This window comes from Nymphaea colorata, chromosome 6, assembly GCF_008831285.2.
Source record: "Nymphaea colorata isolate Beijing-Zhang1983 chromosome 6, ASM883128v2, whole genome shotgun sequence".
Taxonomy (NCBI): Eukaryota; Viridiplantae; Streptophyta; class Magnoliopsida; order Nymphaeales; family Nymphaeaceae; genus Nymphaea; species Nymphaea colorata.
In genome coordinates, this window is record NC_045143.1 from 1227020 (window position 1) to 1243875 (window position 16856).

General features: G+C 42.5%; 3 protein-coding genes and 1 non-coding gene across 4 annotated transcripts; 3 read left to right on the plus strand and 1 right to left on the minus strand.

Moving 5' to 3' along the window:
* The first annotated feature begins 646 nt into the window (after positions 1-646).
* Positions 647-2392, plus strand: LOC116255602 (3-ketoacyl-CoA synthase 12-like). The gene has a single exon (XM_031631473.2). The coding sequence runs from the start codon at positions 746-748 to the stop codon at positions 2132-2134; it is 1389 nt and encodes a 462-aa protein (XP_031487333.1). The 5' UTR covers positions 647-745; the 3' UTR covers positions 2135-2392.
* Positions 2393-4198: 1806 nt separating this feature from the next.
* TRNAG-UCC (transfer RNA glycine (anticodon UCC)) lies at positions 4199-4270 on the plus strand. Its single transcript has one exon. It is a non-coding gene; the product is annotated as a tRNA-Gly (tRNA).
* Positions 4271-6045: 1775 nt separating this feature from the next.
* On the minus strand, positions 6046-9255 carry LOC116255471 (pentatricopeptide repeat-containing protein At1g11290, chloroplastic-like). The gene has a single exon (XM_031631305.2). It carries the CDS (start codon positions 8599-8601, stop codon positions 6100-6102), a length of 2502 nt encoding a protein of 833 aa, XP_031487165.1. The 5' UTR covers positions 8602-9255; the 3' UTR covers positions 6046-6099.
* A 946-nt stretch (positions 9256-10201) lies between these two features.
* On the plus strand, positions 10202-15631 carry LOC116256717 (ankyrin repeat-containing protein ITN1-like). The gene is made up of 3 exons (XM_031633167.2): positions 10202-10988; positions 12684-13093; positions 14528-15631. Exons 1-3 carry the CDS (start codon positions 10505-10507, stop codon positions 15362-15364), a joined length of 1731 nt encoding a protein of 576 aa, XP_031489027.1. The 5' UTR covers positions 10202-10504; the 3' UTR covers positions 15365-15631.
* The last annotated feature ends 1225 nt before the right edge of the window (positions 15632-16856 follow it).

The following is a 16856-nucleotide window of genomic DNA, read 5'->3' on the forward strand; positions in this document are numbered from 1 at the left end:
GTCTACATGTAAGCTTATTAAATGGACTGGTATAAGGTGAGGTTAGCGAAGAACGAAAGGCCAAGCTGTAAGCCCTTTGATCGTCCCCCCAATGACCTGAAAATTTGAAGACAAGGTATAGGGGAAAGAAATTGGCAAATGAAAACATCCACTGCAGACAAGCAACCCACCATGATCAAGAAATTATGTTCTTGCTACCTAAAAGATAAGCACCATTTTGTAGTCTGCTCATATAGTATAAGATTTATATGATTGCATCTTTGAATTAATGGGACGCTAAGCCCACCGGCACTAGTGTGTAATGAAGTCAGCCATGGCTGCTGAGCTTTGGGTCATGTGCACTATGTATACAAACTGGACGGGTCAGCCCAAGTCATCACCGGCGGGTCATGCACTCGCTTGACCGATCATGGGTGGCTTACGGCTGTTACCTAATTAACCAGGGTCTAGAGGTCCGCCTGCGTGTAGGCCATGGCTGCCAAGTTCTTGAAGAGCCAGGGACCATGTGATCATGGTACAAATGGGAAAGGACAAGCCTCATAATTAAGGGGGGGCATGGCTTGGAGATGGATGCACCTTCCAGGCCGAGGGAGGTTGGCCATGGAATCAATCAATGTTGATCCGTCCATCACATGTCCTCCTACTTCTCATGGCTTCTTATATGTGACTTGAGACACAGGCAACTTAGCTCTCACACTCTCCCTCTCTCTCTCTCTCTCTCTCTCGCTCTGTCTCAGTGTCTCTCATGGAGTCATTCTATGCTTCCGTTTCCATGAGCCCAACGTTCTGGTTCCTCTCGTTCGTGATTCTTTTCCAACTGTGTGTCTTCATACTCAAGGCCTACAGCAAAAGATTGAATCAGCAGTGTTATCTTCTTGATTATGTCTGCTTCAAGGCATCAGATGACAGGATGCTCAGCACCGAGATGTGTGGGGAGATCATACAGAGGAACAAGAACCTCGGGCTCGAGGACTACAAATTCCTGCTCAAGGTCATCGTCGGCTCCGGCCTCGGCGAAGAAACCTACGGGCCGAAGGACATAATCGACGGCAAGGAGCTCGACATGACGTCGCTCAACTCCGGGCTGGCGGAGGTGGACGTGGCCTTCAAGCAGACGCTGGACAAACTCTTCAGCAAGACGAAGATGCACCCCTCCGACATTGACATACTCGTCGTCAATGTCTCCATGCTGTCGGCGATGCCGTCGCTCGCCTCGAGGATCATCAACCGGTACAAGATGAAGCAGGACGTAAAGGTGTTCAACCTGTCCGGCATGGGCTGCAGCGCCAGCCTCATCTCCCTGGACATGGTCAGGAACCTGTTCAAGATCCACGACGACGTGACCGCGCTGGTGGTCACGTCCGAGTGCATAGGCCCCAACTGGTACGCCGGAAACCAGAGGTCGATGCTCGTCGCCAACTGCCTTTTCCGGTCGGGCTGCTGCGCCATGCTGCTGACCAACAAGCGGAGTTGCCGTGCTCGTGCCAAGCTCAAGCTCAAGGTCCTGTTGAGGACCCACCGAGGCGCCAACGACGACGCCTACGGCTGCGCCTTACAGCAGGAAGACGAGCAAGGGCTGACGGGGTTCTACCTTGGGAAGAGCCTGCCTCAGGCGGCCACCGAGGCATTCATCTGCAACCTCAGGGACCTGGCCCCTCGCATTCTGCCGGTCATGGAGTTGGCCAGGTACTTGGTGAACAGGTTCCTTCACAAGAAGTCTGACTCCGCCCAAGCCGGAGTGGACTTCAAGGTGGCGGTGGACCATTTCTGCATCCACCCCGGCGGTGCCGCGGTGATCAATGGCGTCGGGAGGAGCCTGGGGCTTTCTCAGTACGACCTCGAGCCGGCCAGGATGGCGCTTCACCGGTTCGGGAACACGTCGGCCAGCGGCCTGTGGTACGTGCTCGGCTACATGGAGGCCAAGAAGCGGCTGAAGAGAGGGGACAGGGTGCTGCAGATCAGCTTCGGGTCAGGGTTCAAGTGCAACAGCGCCTACTGGGAAGTGCTGAGGGGCTTGGAGGACAAGGACGTGTGGGAGGACTGCGTGGACAGGTACCCGCCGGAGACGCTGGTCAACCCTTTCCTGGAGAAGTATGCATGGATCAGGGAGCTCACCAGCCTACCACCAATGTGAATAGAAGGCCGGCCGTTTCCAGGCCAGTCCGGTGAACCTTCTTCTGTGCCGGCCATCAGCCACGCCGGCCGGCGTGTTTTCGTACGTTCTTGTGATCGTATGAGTGTGAAGATTGGTGAAATGCTATTGAAGTCAGGGTTAAGTTTAGAGTGCACATGGGCGTGTTCCCCATCGTATGCCAGGCCTTTTAATTGTTAGGTTGATTTGTCTTCTGATAATAAATGTTCTAAACTCCCCTCGAGGTGTTTGCTCGGCCAATTTATACACAACTTGTGGCGCGTTCTGGAAAAGTTTGTGAACTGTTCTAATTTCTGCAGATGAATTCTATAGAAAAACCATGGAGAGTGAAGTGTAGTAACATGTCCCAAGATTTAGCTACGACTTTGTGTTGCTGCACAAAGAGAGTGGCTGCTGGAATGCTTTCACTTTACCCCACCAGTGCAACTCAAGTTTAAAAAGGAAATCAAGTACGTAACTGTAGCGGAGTAGTGAACTTTTAAAAGTAACGAATAAGCCTTAAGCTTTTTCAAAGGAAAGCTTCAGAGAGTTTCCGCTAAAAGAAAATGCTGATTTTTGATATAGACTTATGAAAATATCCTTCTTAAACAATTACTCTTTCTTTGGTCCTAGAAAGAGTTTTTTTTTTTTTTCGGTTCTTGAAAAAAGGTACATTTGTCCTCTCATATAAAAAAAATACAGTTTTTCTCTCCATTTAATTTTTTTCATTAAATATTATGCATTAGATGGGCCTCCAAATGCGTGGTGAACCCTTTGATTTTATCTTTGTAAACTTGTTATACTTCGAATGTTATAAAAATCTCTCAAGCATCATTTGGATGACGCCCAGAAGCAATCCTGGTTATGTCTCAAAAGCCATGTTTGTGAAGTGTTTGATGAAAGAAAGTCAATTTTACAAAATCTGACTTTCTAGAAGGAAATGAAAAACCTAACCGGCCTCAAAAATTAAACCAAATCTGTGTGTGCCACCAAATCCAATAAACCAAATTTCCAAAACCCATTAACAAATTTGACTTTCATAAAAAATAAATCTTCACATTAACTAGATTAGATGATGCACCACCTTAAACTTTTTCATTTGAATTTGAATATGGAACTGGAAGAATGCGGTAACCCTTATAAATGTGAATACGATTGACATGATACCGAAGTAAAAGTTGGCATGGACATCCTCTACCTTCTCTCCTTTTTTACAGCTAACTCACAGTGGTGTCGCGTGACCGTCATTACCTCCTTGCATTGGCCGGGAAGTGGAGATTTCGTGAAAAGCGCCGGTTTAATGCCAAAAGCCTTGGCTATTAATTAATCTTCTGACCGTCGTTATCAAAACCGGTCGTCTGAAAACAATGTATAAGTCTTAAAAATTGGAGCAACTTCAAAACTGTTTCATTAATTAATGTGCTCTAATTTTTGAGTTAAATACGTAGAACATTACTGCTGCTAAACAGTCTCTTAAATACTGATTAGTTGATAAGAGTTTGCGTCTTTGAAGAACGACCAAAGGTTAACTATCTTCTTCTGTCCCTTCTCTCAGAACGAAAGAAGATGGCATTGCACCATACATGGTGTACTCAAGAAATAATGTCTATGTAATGCATCAGCATCTGCCAACTGCTGAAGACAGCATGCACATAGGCGAAGGGGCAGATCGAACCAAGGACAAGGACAACTGTTGCGGAAGAAGAAGAATTATCAAAAGGAAATGAGGCCACATGATACCGAATTGTTCCATTGAATGCTGTTGTCGTTAGGTTGTATGCGTCTGTGTGTACTGGGTCATGATGAACGGCCCTACATTCTACGTGTCTGTCACACATTCGATGCATATAGGATGAATTCCGGGCATTAAATAACTGTACATGATTACAAATGGATGATGGTCCTACGCACGCACAAGCAATAATATATATATATATATATATATATATATATATATATATATATATATGTATATATATATATATATATATATATATATATATATATCCGGGGATGGTCGGGTGTAAACGACTGAAGTGCAATTGGCAAGTAGAATTGACATCCAGCGCGTTTGTAGTCCAACGGTTAGGATAATTGCCTTCCAAGCAATAGACCCGGGTTCGACTCCCGGCAAACGCATTTCGCCAACCACCCTTGGCTTTTTTTTTTCCTTCTCTCTCTCTTCCCCAAGAGTGGCCTTGGTTAACGTTACTCTTTGATGCAACACGTGAAATAACTTATTTACAACCTTACGCTCATACATTGGTTCGGCAGTTAAATGCCACAGGGTAGCTGCACACATGAGCAGCAGTTTCAGATCAGTTAAATTCATAAAAGTTCAGGTTCAGACTGGTTTAGTAAAACCAGAAATAAAAGAACAGGAAAGAAGCCAATGCCATATCACTGGAAGAGAGGGCGCTGGCCAAGTGCTTGTAATGCAGTATTGGTGCTGATTTTGATATCAGAAGCAACTTCAAATGGCTAATGCGGGTAATAGGCTGCTGCCAAGGAGACTCAGCAGGTTGTCAGCTCCCAGTATTCCTCTAGATGATACAGGAAATCGTGAATGGAGTAACCAGACGTCAAGCTGGGATATACTTGCTGTTCAGTAACTGTAATTCATCCCTTCTTTTTGGGATCCTTACTCTTTTCTGTACACAAGTTTATGGAGAGGGGCCTTCTCGTGGCAGCCGTTTGCTGGAACTGACCTGCCGAAGAGCACATGGGGATACGTTGGAAAAGATATACTTACAGAGATCTTCGTTTGACATGCTGTGCTTATGCCCATGTTATGGCATGAGAAACCTTCTCGTTCTTTCAATAGCCAATGAATTCTTGATCTGAGTGATTCAGCTCTGTCCAGCTAGCCAAGCGAGCTTTGCCTGAGAGAAGCTTGAGTATTTAACACAAGCACAAAACAGGCTCGTGTAAGTCCCGAGCCACGCTACACAGGCCAAGTCACTGGCTCTGCTTGACTCATGTACTGCCCCAATGAGAAGAGAAAATAAGGCAGAACAGAGAGTTTAAACAAGATGAACTGTATGAGAGATGACGGTTAAAATCTATTTCTGGTCATAGAACATGACATGCTAGGATACTTATTTGCTCGTTTTATACATAATTTCGATACTTGTCTGAACAAAGTATAACAGTGTAAAAAAATGCTGTTAAACAAGAGGAAACTTATTTGGAACCTTCCAAGCTCTTCATCATCTCAGTTTTGAGCAGACAATCCCCTATTACCATCTCACGAGCTCTGAACTTTCACAATCTGGTTCCTGTCACACATTTTTATTATTAACTTACGGGATCCAGACCTGCGTGTTAATCCTTTGATGAAGACGCTTGCGAGTTATGCAGTATGGGATTCGGTATGTAGAGAAATTGTCAGTGGGTCTCTTTCAGCAATTTCTTGCAGAAATTTCCTAAAAAAATCAGTTTCCAATGAACAACTTCAAAGTCTGTAATCTGCTCCAAAATACCCATAAGCGGGATCTCCAACAAAAGATGGATCTGATAGTTTACGAAGCATAGCTGGGGCAGTATGAATCCATCGTAAGGGAGCCTGATGAATTAAGTGCCATCTCCAAGTACGTTTGTATACAAATGCTTGTCCCAGTGTGTTTCCTTTCTTGCAAACCGTGAGTCCATCAGATAACCATAGGTTATGAGACCTAAGATTGTTGACCTAAATCATGTGTTCCCTGTCTTGCAGTGAAAAATATCAAAATCCAACCAGCTCACGCTAGCCATATTGCTGTATAGACTGAGAATCCAGCAGAGCTTGATTCAGCTGTCCTTCGGATGATGGTTGAAATTGAATACAAATGCATCTCAAAATTTATCTATGACCTCTGCAAATAGTGGGGTCATAAAATAGCCAAATGGGTAGAACATAAGGGCTAAGCTCCTCGGAACCTCGAAGCAAACCAAATAATAAACGAGGATGGTGACATGCCTAATTACAATTACCAATAATCCCCACAAGAACAGAAGCCATCCTTGAAGTGATGGAAGCGGTGCATATCCCTAACTATAATTTCCCGGTTAGTAACTTTTGAGATGAATTTAGTGGCGGTATGACAATCAGCACAAACACGCAGGTTCTTCCTGATATGGACGGTCGTCCCTGGGCTGGTGTTAATAAGCCCAAAAGCGATGGCTAATTTCTCACTGTGCGTATTAAGAAGCTGTTCCTTCACGTAGTCCTCTACATCATGAGCGGAGTTAGTATCAGGTACATAGCCAGCGGCTTTTATCTTGACCATCAATTCTTCTAGTGCTTTGTAGATGAGTTCAGTTTGAGGGTGCGATGTGCTGCCAGAGTAGAATGTGTGAACCTCGTTCTTCAGCTGGATTAAAGTGCAGCCCGGCATCTTCTGTATCCCTTTCTTCTCCATCATGTTCCTCACTCTAGCAACAGCGCCCCACATCGACGCTGTTGCATAAATGTTTGCCAACAGCACATAATATCCACCTTCTTCTGGCTCCAATTCAAAAAGTCTTGTTGCTGCCTTCTCTCCCAGCTCAACATTCTTGTGAATTTTGCATGCACCAAGTAAAGCACCAAAGACGCTGATTCCGGGCTCAATGGGCATTGCCTGGATGAAATCCCAAGCTTCATCAAGGAGTCCGGCACGGCCAAGCAAATCCACCATCGTAGCATAGTGATCCATATGAGGAGTTACACCATAGTCCCTGGACATGCTGTTGAAAAACTCGCGCCCTTCATCTACTAGACCAGAGTGGCCGCAAGCAGAAAGAAGGCAAAGGAAAGTAACGTCATTGGGCTTAACAGGGGACATTTTCATCTGATTAAACAGTGAAACCGCCTCTTTACCAAAGCCGTGGGTACCATAACCCTCTATCATAGCATTCCAAGTAGTTACATGCCGCTCGTCTGTCATGTCAAACAATTTGCGTGCGATCTTAATGGAACCAGATTTTGCATACATATCAATCAAAGCAGTCACGACGTACACATTTCTATGGAGGCACAATCTGATAGCATGACCATGGACCCATTTGCTTGTGCGGAGAACAGACAAGTTGGCAAATGCAGGAATGATGCTGACTAAGGTGAATGAATCCGGTTTCAAATTCTTCTTTTGCATCTCAGAAAAGAGATGTAATGCTTCGTTTACATGATCATTTTGGGTATAGCCGGATATTATAGCATTCCATGAAACAAGAGTCTTCTTGTGGAGCTTCTTGAATATTTCAGCAGCAAGATCCATTCTTTTACACTTGGAGTACATAGCAATCAATGAGTTATTAACGGAAACATCCGATTCAAATCCATCCCGAACAACCAAGTCATGAACGTATCTTCCCTGTGCCAGATCGCCCATGTTAGCACAAGCATGCAGGGCGGCCATAAACGTCACGTCAGTAGCACGAAGTCCTTCAGCCTGCATCTGCTGAAACATTTTCAAGGCTTCCTTGGCATCACCATTACGAGCATAACCATCAATCATCGTGTTCCAAGAAACAACATTCTTCTCAGGCATTCGATCAAACACCAACCTTGCTTTGTTGACATGACCACATTTCGAGTACACATCCACGATTGCTGTAGCCACATTGACAAGAGACTCAAATCCGACTCTGACGACGTATCCATGGATGGACTTGGCTAGCTTTAGGCAACCAGTGTCCGCACAAGCAGGAAGGACGCTCACAATTGTGATCGAGTCAGGGGACATTGCTTCAGTTTGCATCAATCCAAACGTCTGAATAGCTCGCAAAGGTAACCCATTCTGCGCATATCCAGAAACAAGGGCATTCCAAGCGACCACGTCTCTCTGAGGCATTCGATCGAACATTTTTTGCGCGTCACGCATCTGGCTACATTTTGCATACATGTTGACGACCGCAGTCATGGCAAACACGTTCGACTCAAACCCGCATGAAATCAATTTCCCATGAATCTGTTTCCCTCTTCTGAAATCCACTTGGTCGCCGCAGTTCTTCAGTAGATAGGTGAAGTTGTAGACGAGAGGTTGCACACCAAAACGCCTCATTCTGCAGAAGAAGGCGAAGGCAACGTCCAGCGATGAGTTTTTGGAATGGCCCTTCAGCATGGAATGCCAGAATTCGTCCTTGCTGTGATCGGCTCGTTGGAAGACGAGGTCAGCATGATGCATGCTCCCGAACCTAGAGAAAAGGCTGAGCAGCTTGGTCTGGAACAGGGGGTCACTATCAAGACCGTTTTTGATGACGAGAGGAAGGAATTGGTAGAGCTCCCTCATCTCGGCGCACATCTCCAGGAGCAACCCCGAAGGGTGGCAGAAGATGTGGGGTGTAGAGCGGGAGCGGTGGCTTGCCGGAGGGGGTCTAGCGGTGACTGTGGCGGCGGCAGGAGCAGCGGCGGTGCTCGATGGAGGGAGGCGCCGTCTCGTCTGCGCCCGTGATGATGATGAGGGCGTAGAGAGAGGAGGGTATCCAGGGAGTATGAACGAGGAAGCCATGCCCAAAACAGAGAGAGAGCACCAACTCTATCTGGGTTTCCCACAGTGTGGTAGCCGCTGCCTCGCTCTCTCTACAGCCATGGTAAGATTTCCCGCGAAAGCAAGCCAGAAAGAAATCTTGAGATTCAAGACCTGGAAGAAAAATCAGAACTGACATAACAATGTGAAAATCGCAATAAATTAACTTCGTTGTGACTCTCAATCTCAAAACATTTACTAGAAAAGATTGTCCGGTTTATATTTATTGTCCCCCTAGTTTTATTAATACTTTTGCAGACCTTCTCACTAAAACTTGTCTGTCTAACAAGAACTGCCAAGATCTTAAATTTGTCATCAATAATTTTTTCATGATAAAGCAAGATCGAACTGTTTAGGTGTTCCATTCCATACAATGGTTCGTTGGATCAGCAATAACACTTGTGGGGCGTAAAAGTTTTTTGGGAACAACTAAAAAACTTGATTTGAATCGTTGATCACGTGCAACGAGAGAAAAGAAAACTACAAAATAGGTACGCCTTCTTTTGATGAAAGACTTTGAACAAAAACCAAAGTTTCATACAATCAATGGGAAAGAAATCTTTTTGCCAGCAAAAAGAAAGATGTAGAAGAGGACAAGCTCCTCGCGAATCCGTCCGCCGTCCACCGACCCTCAGATTCGAAGCCGGACAAATTTTCCTTCCACAACAACATAGAGAAAATGTAAGATTTTTCTCCGAAAAATGGATTGTGCTTCTCAAGATCGGTGCGACCCATCTAATATAATTTCACTTACTTAGTTATAGCGATATGAATAGATTTAACACAATTTTCTTGATATAAATAATGATTTAATGACTTAAACGAATATTATTGAATTGTGGTTAGTTGCTTTTCCATACTCTTAAACTTCTTTCTTACACCTTAAAATAATATTATTTTAATCTTTCATTTGTTAAATAAACTAGGCGAAGCTCATCCATCAATTTTAAAATCGAGTGATCACTTGATTCGATAACTAGTTTTAAGACGGACATTCCTGACTTTTTTTGCCAAAATCCCTCCCGTCCCGTGCTTATTCATGTGTTGAGAACCGACGCTTTATGTTCACTATTTTACCTAAAGAAAGTCTAATCTAAAATCAAATGAAGAACGGTTCGATCTTGAACCTATGAATATCAATTCCTTAAAACTAAATATACGAAGGCCCATCAAACGCTCCTTTGTCTCCTGTCTTTTGCTTCCTATCTTTAAACCAAGAGGTGCTTGCATCTTAGGCCCAAACATACCAGGACAACGTATATACCAAGTAATGTCATCATCTCAAAATTCAAAAAGGTTTCAAATTAAACACAGCATTTGAATGACTCCATGTCAGTCAACGACCCACAAAGCGAGAATTCTTATTATATATAAGAGAGAGAGAGAGAGAGAGAGGTAACATCTCAAAATTCTCCAATGTGCTTAATCTACGGATGGTGACGTTCCTATTAAAGAAAGAAAGGAAGAGCCATCTTTTAAGTTTTTAATGCGCCGTTTCTCTCTCACACAGACCAACCGATCTGTTCCCCATGCAGAAAATAATGCAGCACACTTTTGTGTTGAGAAATAATAGGGAGGGACGCGCTCGTTCTACGTGGAAAATCCCCGCCTCCCCAAACAAAACGTCTACCGCCACCATTCTTGAGGAAAAGCAACAGACCAACAGAAGAGAGAGAGAGAGGCTTTGTCCAAAGATGGGTCACCTTCCTCCCACCTTCCTCTCTCCTTCTTCCTCATCCCTCATGGGCCGCTAATGGAGCCTCCTCTACCCAAGGTGACCCAGACCCTCTAGCACTGCCCCTCTTTCTCCTTCCGCTCTTCCCCTTTCTGGGGCTGCTTTCTTCTTCCATCAACGTTCCCCATCTGAATCGGAGAGGGGGAGACAATGGGGCTCGAGATCGTCGTCAAGAGGGCTGTCGATAATGGGGACAACACTCAGAGCCCCACGACGGTGGGGACTCCAGGGAGGGTTCTTATGTTCACCAATTCAGGCAAGAGGATGGACCAGACGGGGACGCCCAGGAAGTACGTGAAGCAGGTCACCGGGAGGCACAACGACACGAAGCTTCACCTCGCCGCCAAGAAAGGCGACCTTGCTGAGGTCCGGCAGATCCTCGGAGGAGCCGAGGAGTGCACGCCAGGCCCAGAACCGGTGCTGGACGCCGACGCCGAGACGGCCGCGGAGATCCGCTCAGTGGTGGCGAACGAGGTGAACGACCTGGGGGAGTCGGCGTTGTACATTGCGGCCGAGAGGGGGTATGTGGATATGGTGAGGGAGCTGCTGTATTCCACGAGCCTGGAGACCTTGAGGAGGAAGAGCAACTCTGGTTGCACTCCCCTACATATCGCTTCCAAGAATGGGCACCAAGGTGATCAGATTTGGCTTTAATCAGGCGACTGGTTCTTTTTATTATGTAAAAATGGTATCTTCCTCTGCGCTTTTTCCTTAGGTTGATCATGTTAAGACATGAATTTGGATTTTTCTATGTTTTTCGGACCGGGCATTTGTCTTCTAAAATTGTTTTTGTTTGATGATCGTTCTTGATGTTGTTGGGAGAACATTGGAACTCAAAACCGTGTCAATCGAATTACTGATTGGGTTTTATGAGGTTGAATAACTGCTGACAACGGATTGCAAGATTGATATAGGAAGCCATAACCTGCTGTTTTTTTCTCTGTTTTTGCCCTCCCCCTTTTCAACCGTCTCCTTCTATTGCATTTGCTCTTCTAATTCGCATAAGTTGTGCGACAAGAAATCTTTACCTGTTCGAAAATAATATTTTGTGTTGATACTTGGTAGTTATGATTGACCTTATTTTAAAGCAATCTCGATGACCAGTTCTTGGTGCTGGTTTTTTAGTTTATCGTTATTTGCGGTCCGTGGGCCTTGTAGGATTTGATGTTACATTTCTTAGGAGAATTAGTGTGAAATGACGGACATAGTGCATCTCCTTTTGCCTTTGTGCTTTCCTAATAAAGATAGAACGTCATAGTGCAATTTGTGAGTGACCAGGTTTCTTTGTGATTGCCAAGTTTCTGAACCTGGCAATAAAAAGAGTATGAATTATGAACCACTGTAGCTCCCAGTTTTTCTGTAGCTTAACAATGCTTGCACTAATATTTAACCTCGCATGTTTTCTGTACACGCTGATTTGACTTACAGAAAGTACATACATAACCTCTTATGTGCTAGTTCTTTTTCCTGGTCACATTATATCTTTGTGGTATAGACATTATGTGTTAATATTGTTACATATGAGGTTTCAAAAGGAGAAGCAAGAAATGTAATTTGAGCGAGCTTTTGTGTGTGTGTGTGTGCGTGTGTGCCTGTTGCACAGATTCTAACATATTAGACAAGGTATTTGATGGTGATCCTCATATAATGAGATAGAATGGCATTGGGAACAAGGATAAGGAACTGTTCATCTGGACACTTGTGAATAATGGTTGTGGGGCCTCTTCCATTTGTGTTGAACCCTTCATTTATCCCTTCAGACAGAAAGTTCATCTGTTTCTAGTTTCTCTGGGATAATTAGGAAATTCAGTGGAAGGAATACGAAGGTTTACTATCTTTAAATTGGTTGATGTAATGTACAACAGTGATTGGAGATATCTCCAGTCTTATTGTCTGTTGGCTTGCTGTCTCAGGTTGTTTGTGTTTCACTATGATATGCACATGAAGGCAATGATTCCTAAATGATTTGTCAAGCTCTTTGCTTCCAATTGTTGTTTTTGTATCATTTGGTTGAATTTTTTGCCATTTGTAGTGTTGTCTTCAATTAATCTACTATTCATGGACAGAATATGGCAGCCAAGTTCTGTCATGTGTTTGTAAAAGCACATATGTTGCAGAACCTGTTCTGATTTTATTATTTTTGCAACTGTGGATAATGCTATTTAATTAGAGGCTGTTACCCCCAGGGAATTGACTGTGAAGATAAAATTTATGATGATAAATGATGACATTCTTACAATTTTCATTCCTACTTCAAGTGTCATCTACATGATGAAATAGTATGTTAGTTGAATCAAAGCTAGAACTTACTGGGTAATACATATGGCAGACATTGTTCAGGTACTCTTAGATCATGATCCTGAACTAAGCAAAACATTTGATCCAAAACATGAGACTCCACTAATATCAGCAGCAGCAATGGGCCATGTGGCAGTTGTAAATGTACTACTGTCCAAAAATTCTAGCTTACTGGAGATATCAAGAGCTAATGGGAAAAATGCATTACATCTAGCAGCACGTGGTGGTCATGTGGATGTCTTAAAAGCATTACTTGAGAAAGATCCACAGTTGGCACGTAGAACTGATAAAAAAGGGCAAACAGCATTGCATATGGCTGCAAAAGGAGAAAGTTGTGAAGTGGTCAAGATGCTTCTTGATGCAGATGCAGCTATAGTAATGCTACCAGACAGGAGTGGCAATACTGCATTGCATGTGGCCACAAGAAAAAAACGATTAGAGGTACTGTTCCATCTCTCATAAGCTTCAGCATTCCTTTGCAAATAATTGTTTTAGCTGCTAGGGCTTTGTCTGTAGTCCATTAGACCAATCATTCAACAGCTGATTTTATTATTTTGTTTATGCAAGTGCGTGTTCTCGTTTGGTAGGTTTTATGTATTCAGAATATCTGCCTCTCTCTCTCTCTCTCTCTCCCCCCCCCCCCCCCACATACACACACACATATGCTGTTTCAGATAAGTCGGAGCTTCCTGCATATTATTAAGATGTTCGAAGCACTGCATGTTTAAGATTTTATATAGGAAGAAAGCTGTGTGCCAAATTATTGCTTCCATTAGACAAAGTATGTGAAAAGATTTTAAGCAGACAAAATACTTGTTTGGCTTATCTGTCATTGATTTGATTGAGATTTTGATGTTTTTCTTTTTATGCTTTCATAGGCTAATATACTTCTGATTCTGAGACTTCTTCTCTATTTATTGTAGGCCAGACAAACTTGGGTCTCCAATGAAGATAGTTTAACAGTTTATGCTGCCAAAAACATGACCTTCCAATATGATTCCTTATAATTTCCTTTCATCACCATATACAGAACTATATAAGGTTTAGTATGAAAGTCTTAATCTTGTGTTCAGCCCAGCTCCCTAGGCAGTGCTGGTGCAAAGGCATGAAAGTGATGTTCTTGTATAGATTCCTCAATCCAGGACCTTGCATAGAGATTATATGGTACTTGTTTCTTTGCACACCGTTGCACTGATGGCCATGGTTCTGATATCATCAACCTTTTTTGTTTCTATTGTTCTTCCAAATGCATACATGTTTGGTTGGTTCACAATTTTGTGTGCATGTATGGCACATTTTTAAGATTCAAGTGATTGCTGTGAAAATTAACACTGCAAATTAACTGTCATGTAAGGTATTCAAAAGGTAATTCTACTAACAACAAGATACCTTTTGTTTAATCCTTGATGTTTACTTTTTAGAAAATTTTGGTCTTGTAATCTGCATATAACTTAACAAATTAAGAAATCAATGATCTCATTTATCTCTTTGAGTTGTTCACCATAAAGTTTTAAGAGCAGCATGGGTGAACATGAAACAATTTCAATTGTTTTCCTAGAAAAGAATGACTTATTACCAATTGTGCAATCCTTTTTCATTATCGTTATGCATAAATATGTTGTCAGTTGTCACTGGTTCTAAATTAAGTACTTCAGAAAAACAAAGGAAAAGATAAAGCGAATGAAATAGTAATTTCTTGATAACCAAGGGATAAATATTCTTGTAAGCATCACTGTTTATCTTCCATAAAATGCACATTGCGTTTGGTCTTTCTTTGTAGACGGCAATATTTGAATTGTTGTTGCTGTTTGACCTGTGTCGCGAACATCTGTTTTTCAATATCTAATCAGACTCTACTCTCTATTCTTTCTGTAGGTAATAAATGAGCTTCTACAACTCCCAGACATCAATGTAAATGCACTGAACAGGGAACATAAGACAGCATTCGATATTTCGGAAAACCTTCCATCCTCCGAAGAAGCCATAGAAATAAAAAATTGCTTGCTTCGGTGGGGTGCTGTTAGAGCTAATGAACTGAACCAGCCAAGGGACGAACTGAGAAAAACAGTATCTGAGATTAAGAAGGACGTTCATACACAATTGGAACAGACAAGGAGAACCAACAAAAATGTTGATCGCGTTGCCAAGGAGCTGAAGAAAATGCACAGGGAAGGGATCAACAATGCTACAAACTCTGTTACAGTGGTTGCCGTTCTTTTCGCCACGGTGGCATTTGCTGCAATATTTACTGTTCCAGGTGGAAATGACAACACCGGAAGAGCAGTTGCAGCTAATTTTGTTTCATTCAAGATTTTCTTCATTTCCAACGCAATTGCACTTTTTACGTCTTTGGCAGTGGTGGTGGTTCAGATTACCTTAGTACGGGGTGAGATGAAATCAGAGAGACGAGTGGTCGAGGTAATTAACAAATTGATGTGGCTGGCTTCTGTTTGCACATCAATAGCATTTCTTGCCTCCTGTTACATTGTTGTCGGCCGGCGCTATGAGTATGCTGCCATTGTGGTGACTTTGATTGGAGGACTGATAATGGCTGGCGTTCTGGGAGCCATGACGATGTTCGTCTTCAAGTCTAGGCGAAGTCGGTCAATCAGGAAAAGAGATAAATCAAGGTTCGGAAGGAGTATATCTAATTCATGGAATCGCCACGCCGATCTGTCAGCCTCGGATTTGGACCCAATTTATGCTATATGATCTGCAAACCATGCTAAGATGTCTGGATAGGATATCAAGTTCAGGAAACAGGTAGCGCTCTGCAACTGCATTTTGGGTTCATGATATAGTATTCAAGATGCTTGTAAATTAGCTCTTGTATGAGAATGACCAATGTCACTTGTAATCAAAGAGTTATTCGAAATCCTCTTTCCTGTGAAATTGGCAGTTGCTGCACATGGCTTGATATAGATGGTTAGTCTGCTCTTGCTTGTGGCATGTGTGATTCAAGCCCAAACATTTGTTTCTTTCTTGATTATAATTAATGTTGGTAAGATTGCCTTACCGAATCATTTTTCGGAAACATTCCAAAGGATGACTGAGTGGGGCTGTTTGGCACAAGTAACAGGTTGATACTGTCCAATAATCAAAACATATTTATGAAACACTTTGTTGTATGGTTTTATAAATGAATATGCCCGAAGTTTTAGAGCAGATCTATTGGATAGTAACAATTTGTTACAGGTGATGCCAAAAGAAATTTGAACCATTATAAAAGAAATATGTTAATTTGGAAATAGCTATAAAAGCAAAAATAAGTTGAAATTCAAAAGCAAAAAATGCCAAGATGAGGTAAAGAATGATATACAAAGCTCAATCAATTGGGAAAGATTAAGGAAAACTTTTTTGTGACCATGTTTTGCTAACCAATGTGATCGGAATCAGTTTGAGTGGGGATTAAGATCATATATGTGGCCAATTAAGAGTGTTATGTGTCAATTTTAGCTATTTTTTGGGATGTTTTTAGCTGATTTTACAACGATCCAGCTGGACAAGTCAATCAAGCGGTCGCTCCCTCTATTCGCTTGACAAATTATTTTTTACAACACTGTTGTTAACAACTGTCAAATCAATACGCATCACTCCTATCTTTGTCATTACTCTTCAACTTTAACTTAAAATAGTAATTATAGGTAGGGTTGGGCATAGACAGGTACTCAGCCGGACTCGGACCTGAATTTGGGTCCTAAAATTAAGTGTGACTTTGGTCAAATAATTTATTTCTAATATTATTTTAGAAATATATATATTGTTATAATCAATCATTTTTATATATCAATGTTTTCTTTTAGTTGGGAAGGGGAAGGGGTAGCCAAGTTATTCATGTCTTTTCTGAAAACTAGGTTTGTAAAAAATGGGTTTTGGCTGAACCTAGTTTTCATATCATCCAAATATACCATAGACCTAATCCTAAAGGTTTTGCCTCTCTCTAAAGCCTAGTTTTGGTCTGTCATTCAAATGCCTCATGTTTGCATAATTAGTAATCTAATTAGTTGACCCGGTCCCACATTGGGCTCCAGCCCCAACCCCTTTACAGTTTTCATTCCAATATGAAAATGGATTCAATCCAGGACAACTAACTATTTAACAACTCTCTTTATACAAGTCCTTAAAGATTCATCAGCACAAGCAAATGGGAAACTCATTTTAAAAAATTCGATAGGATGAAACTCGAGATCTAATCAGAAAGAAA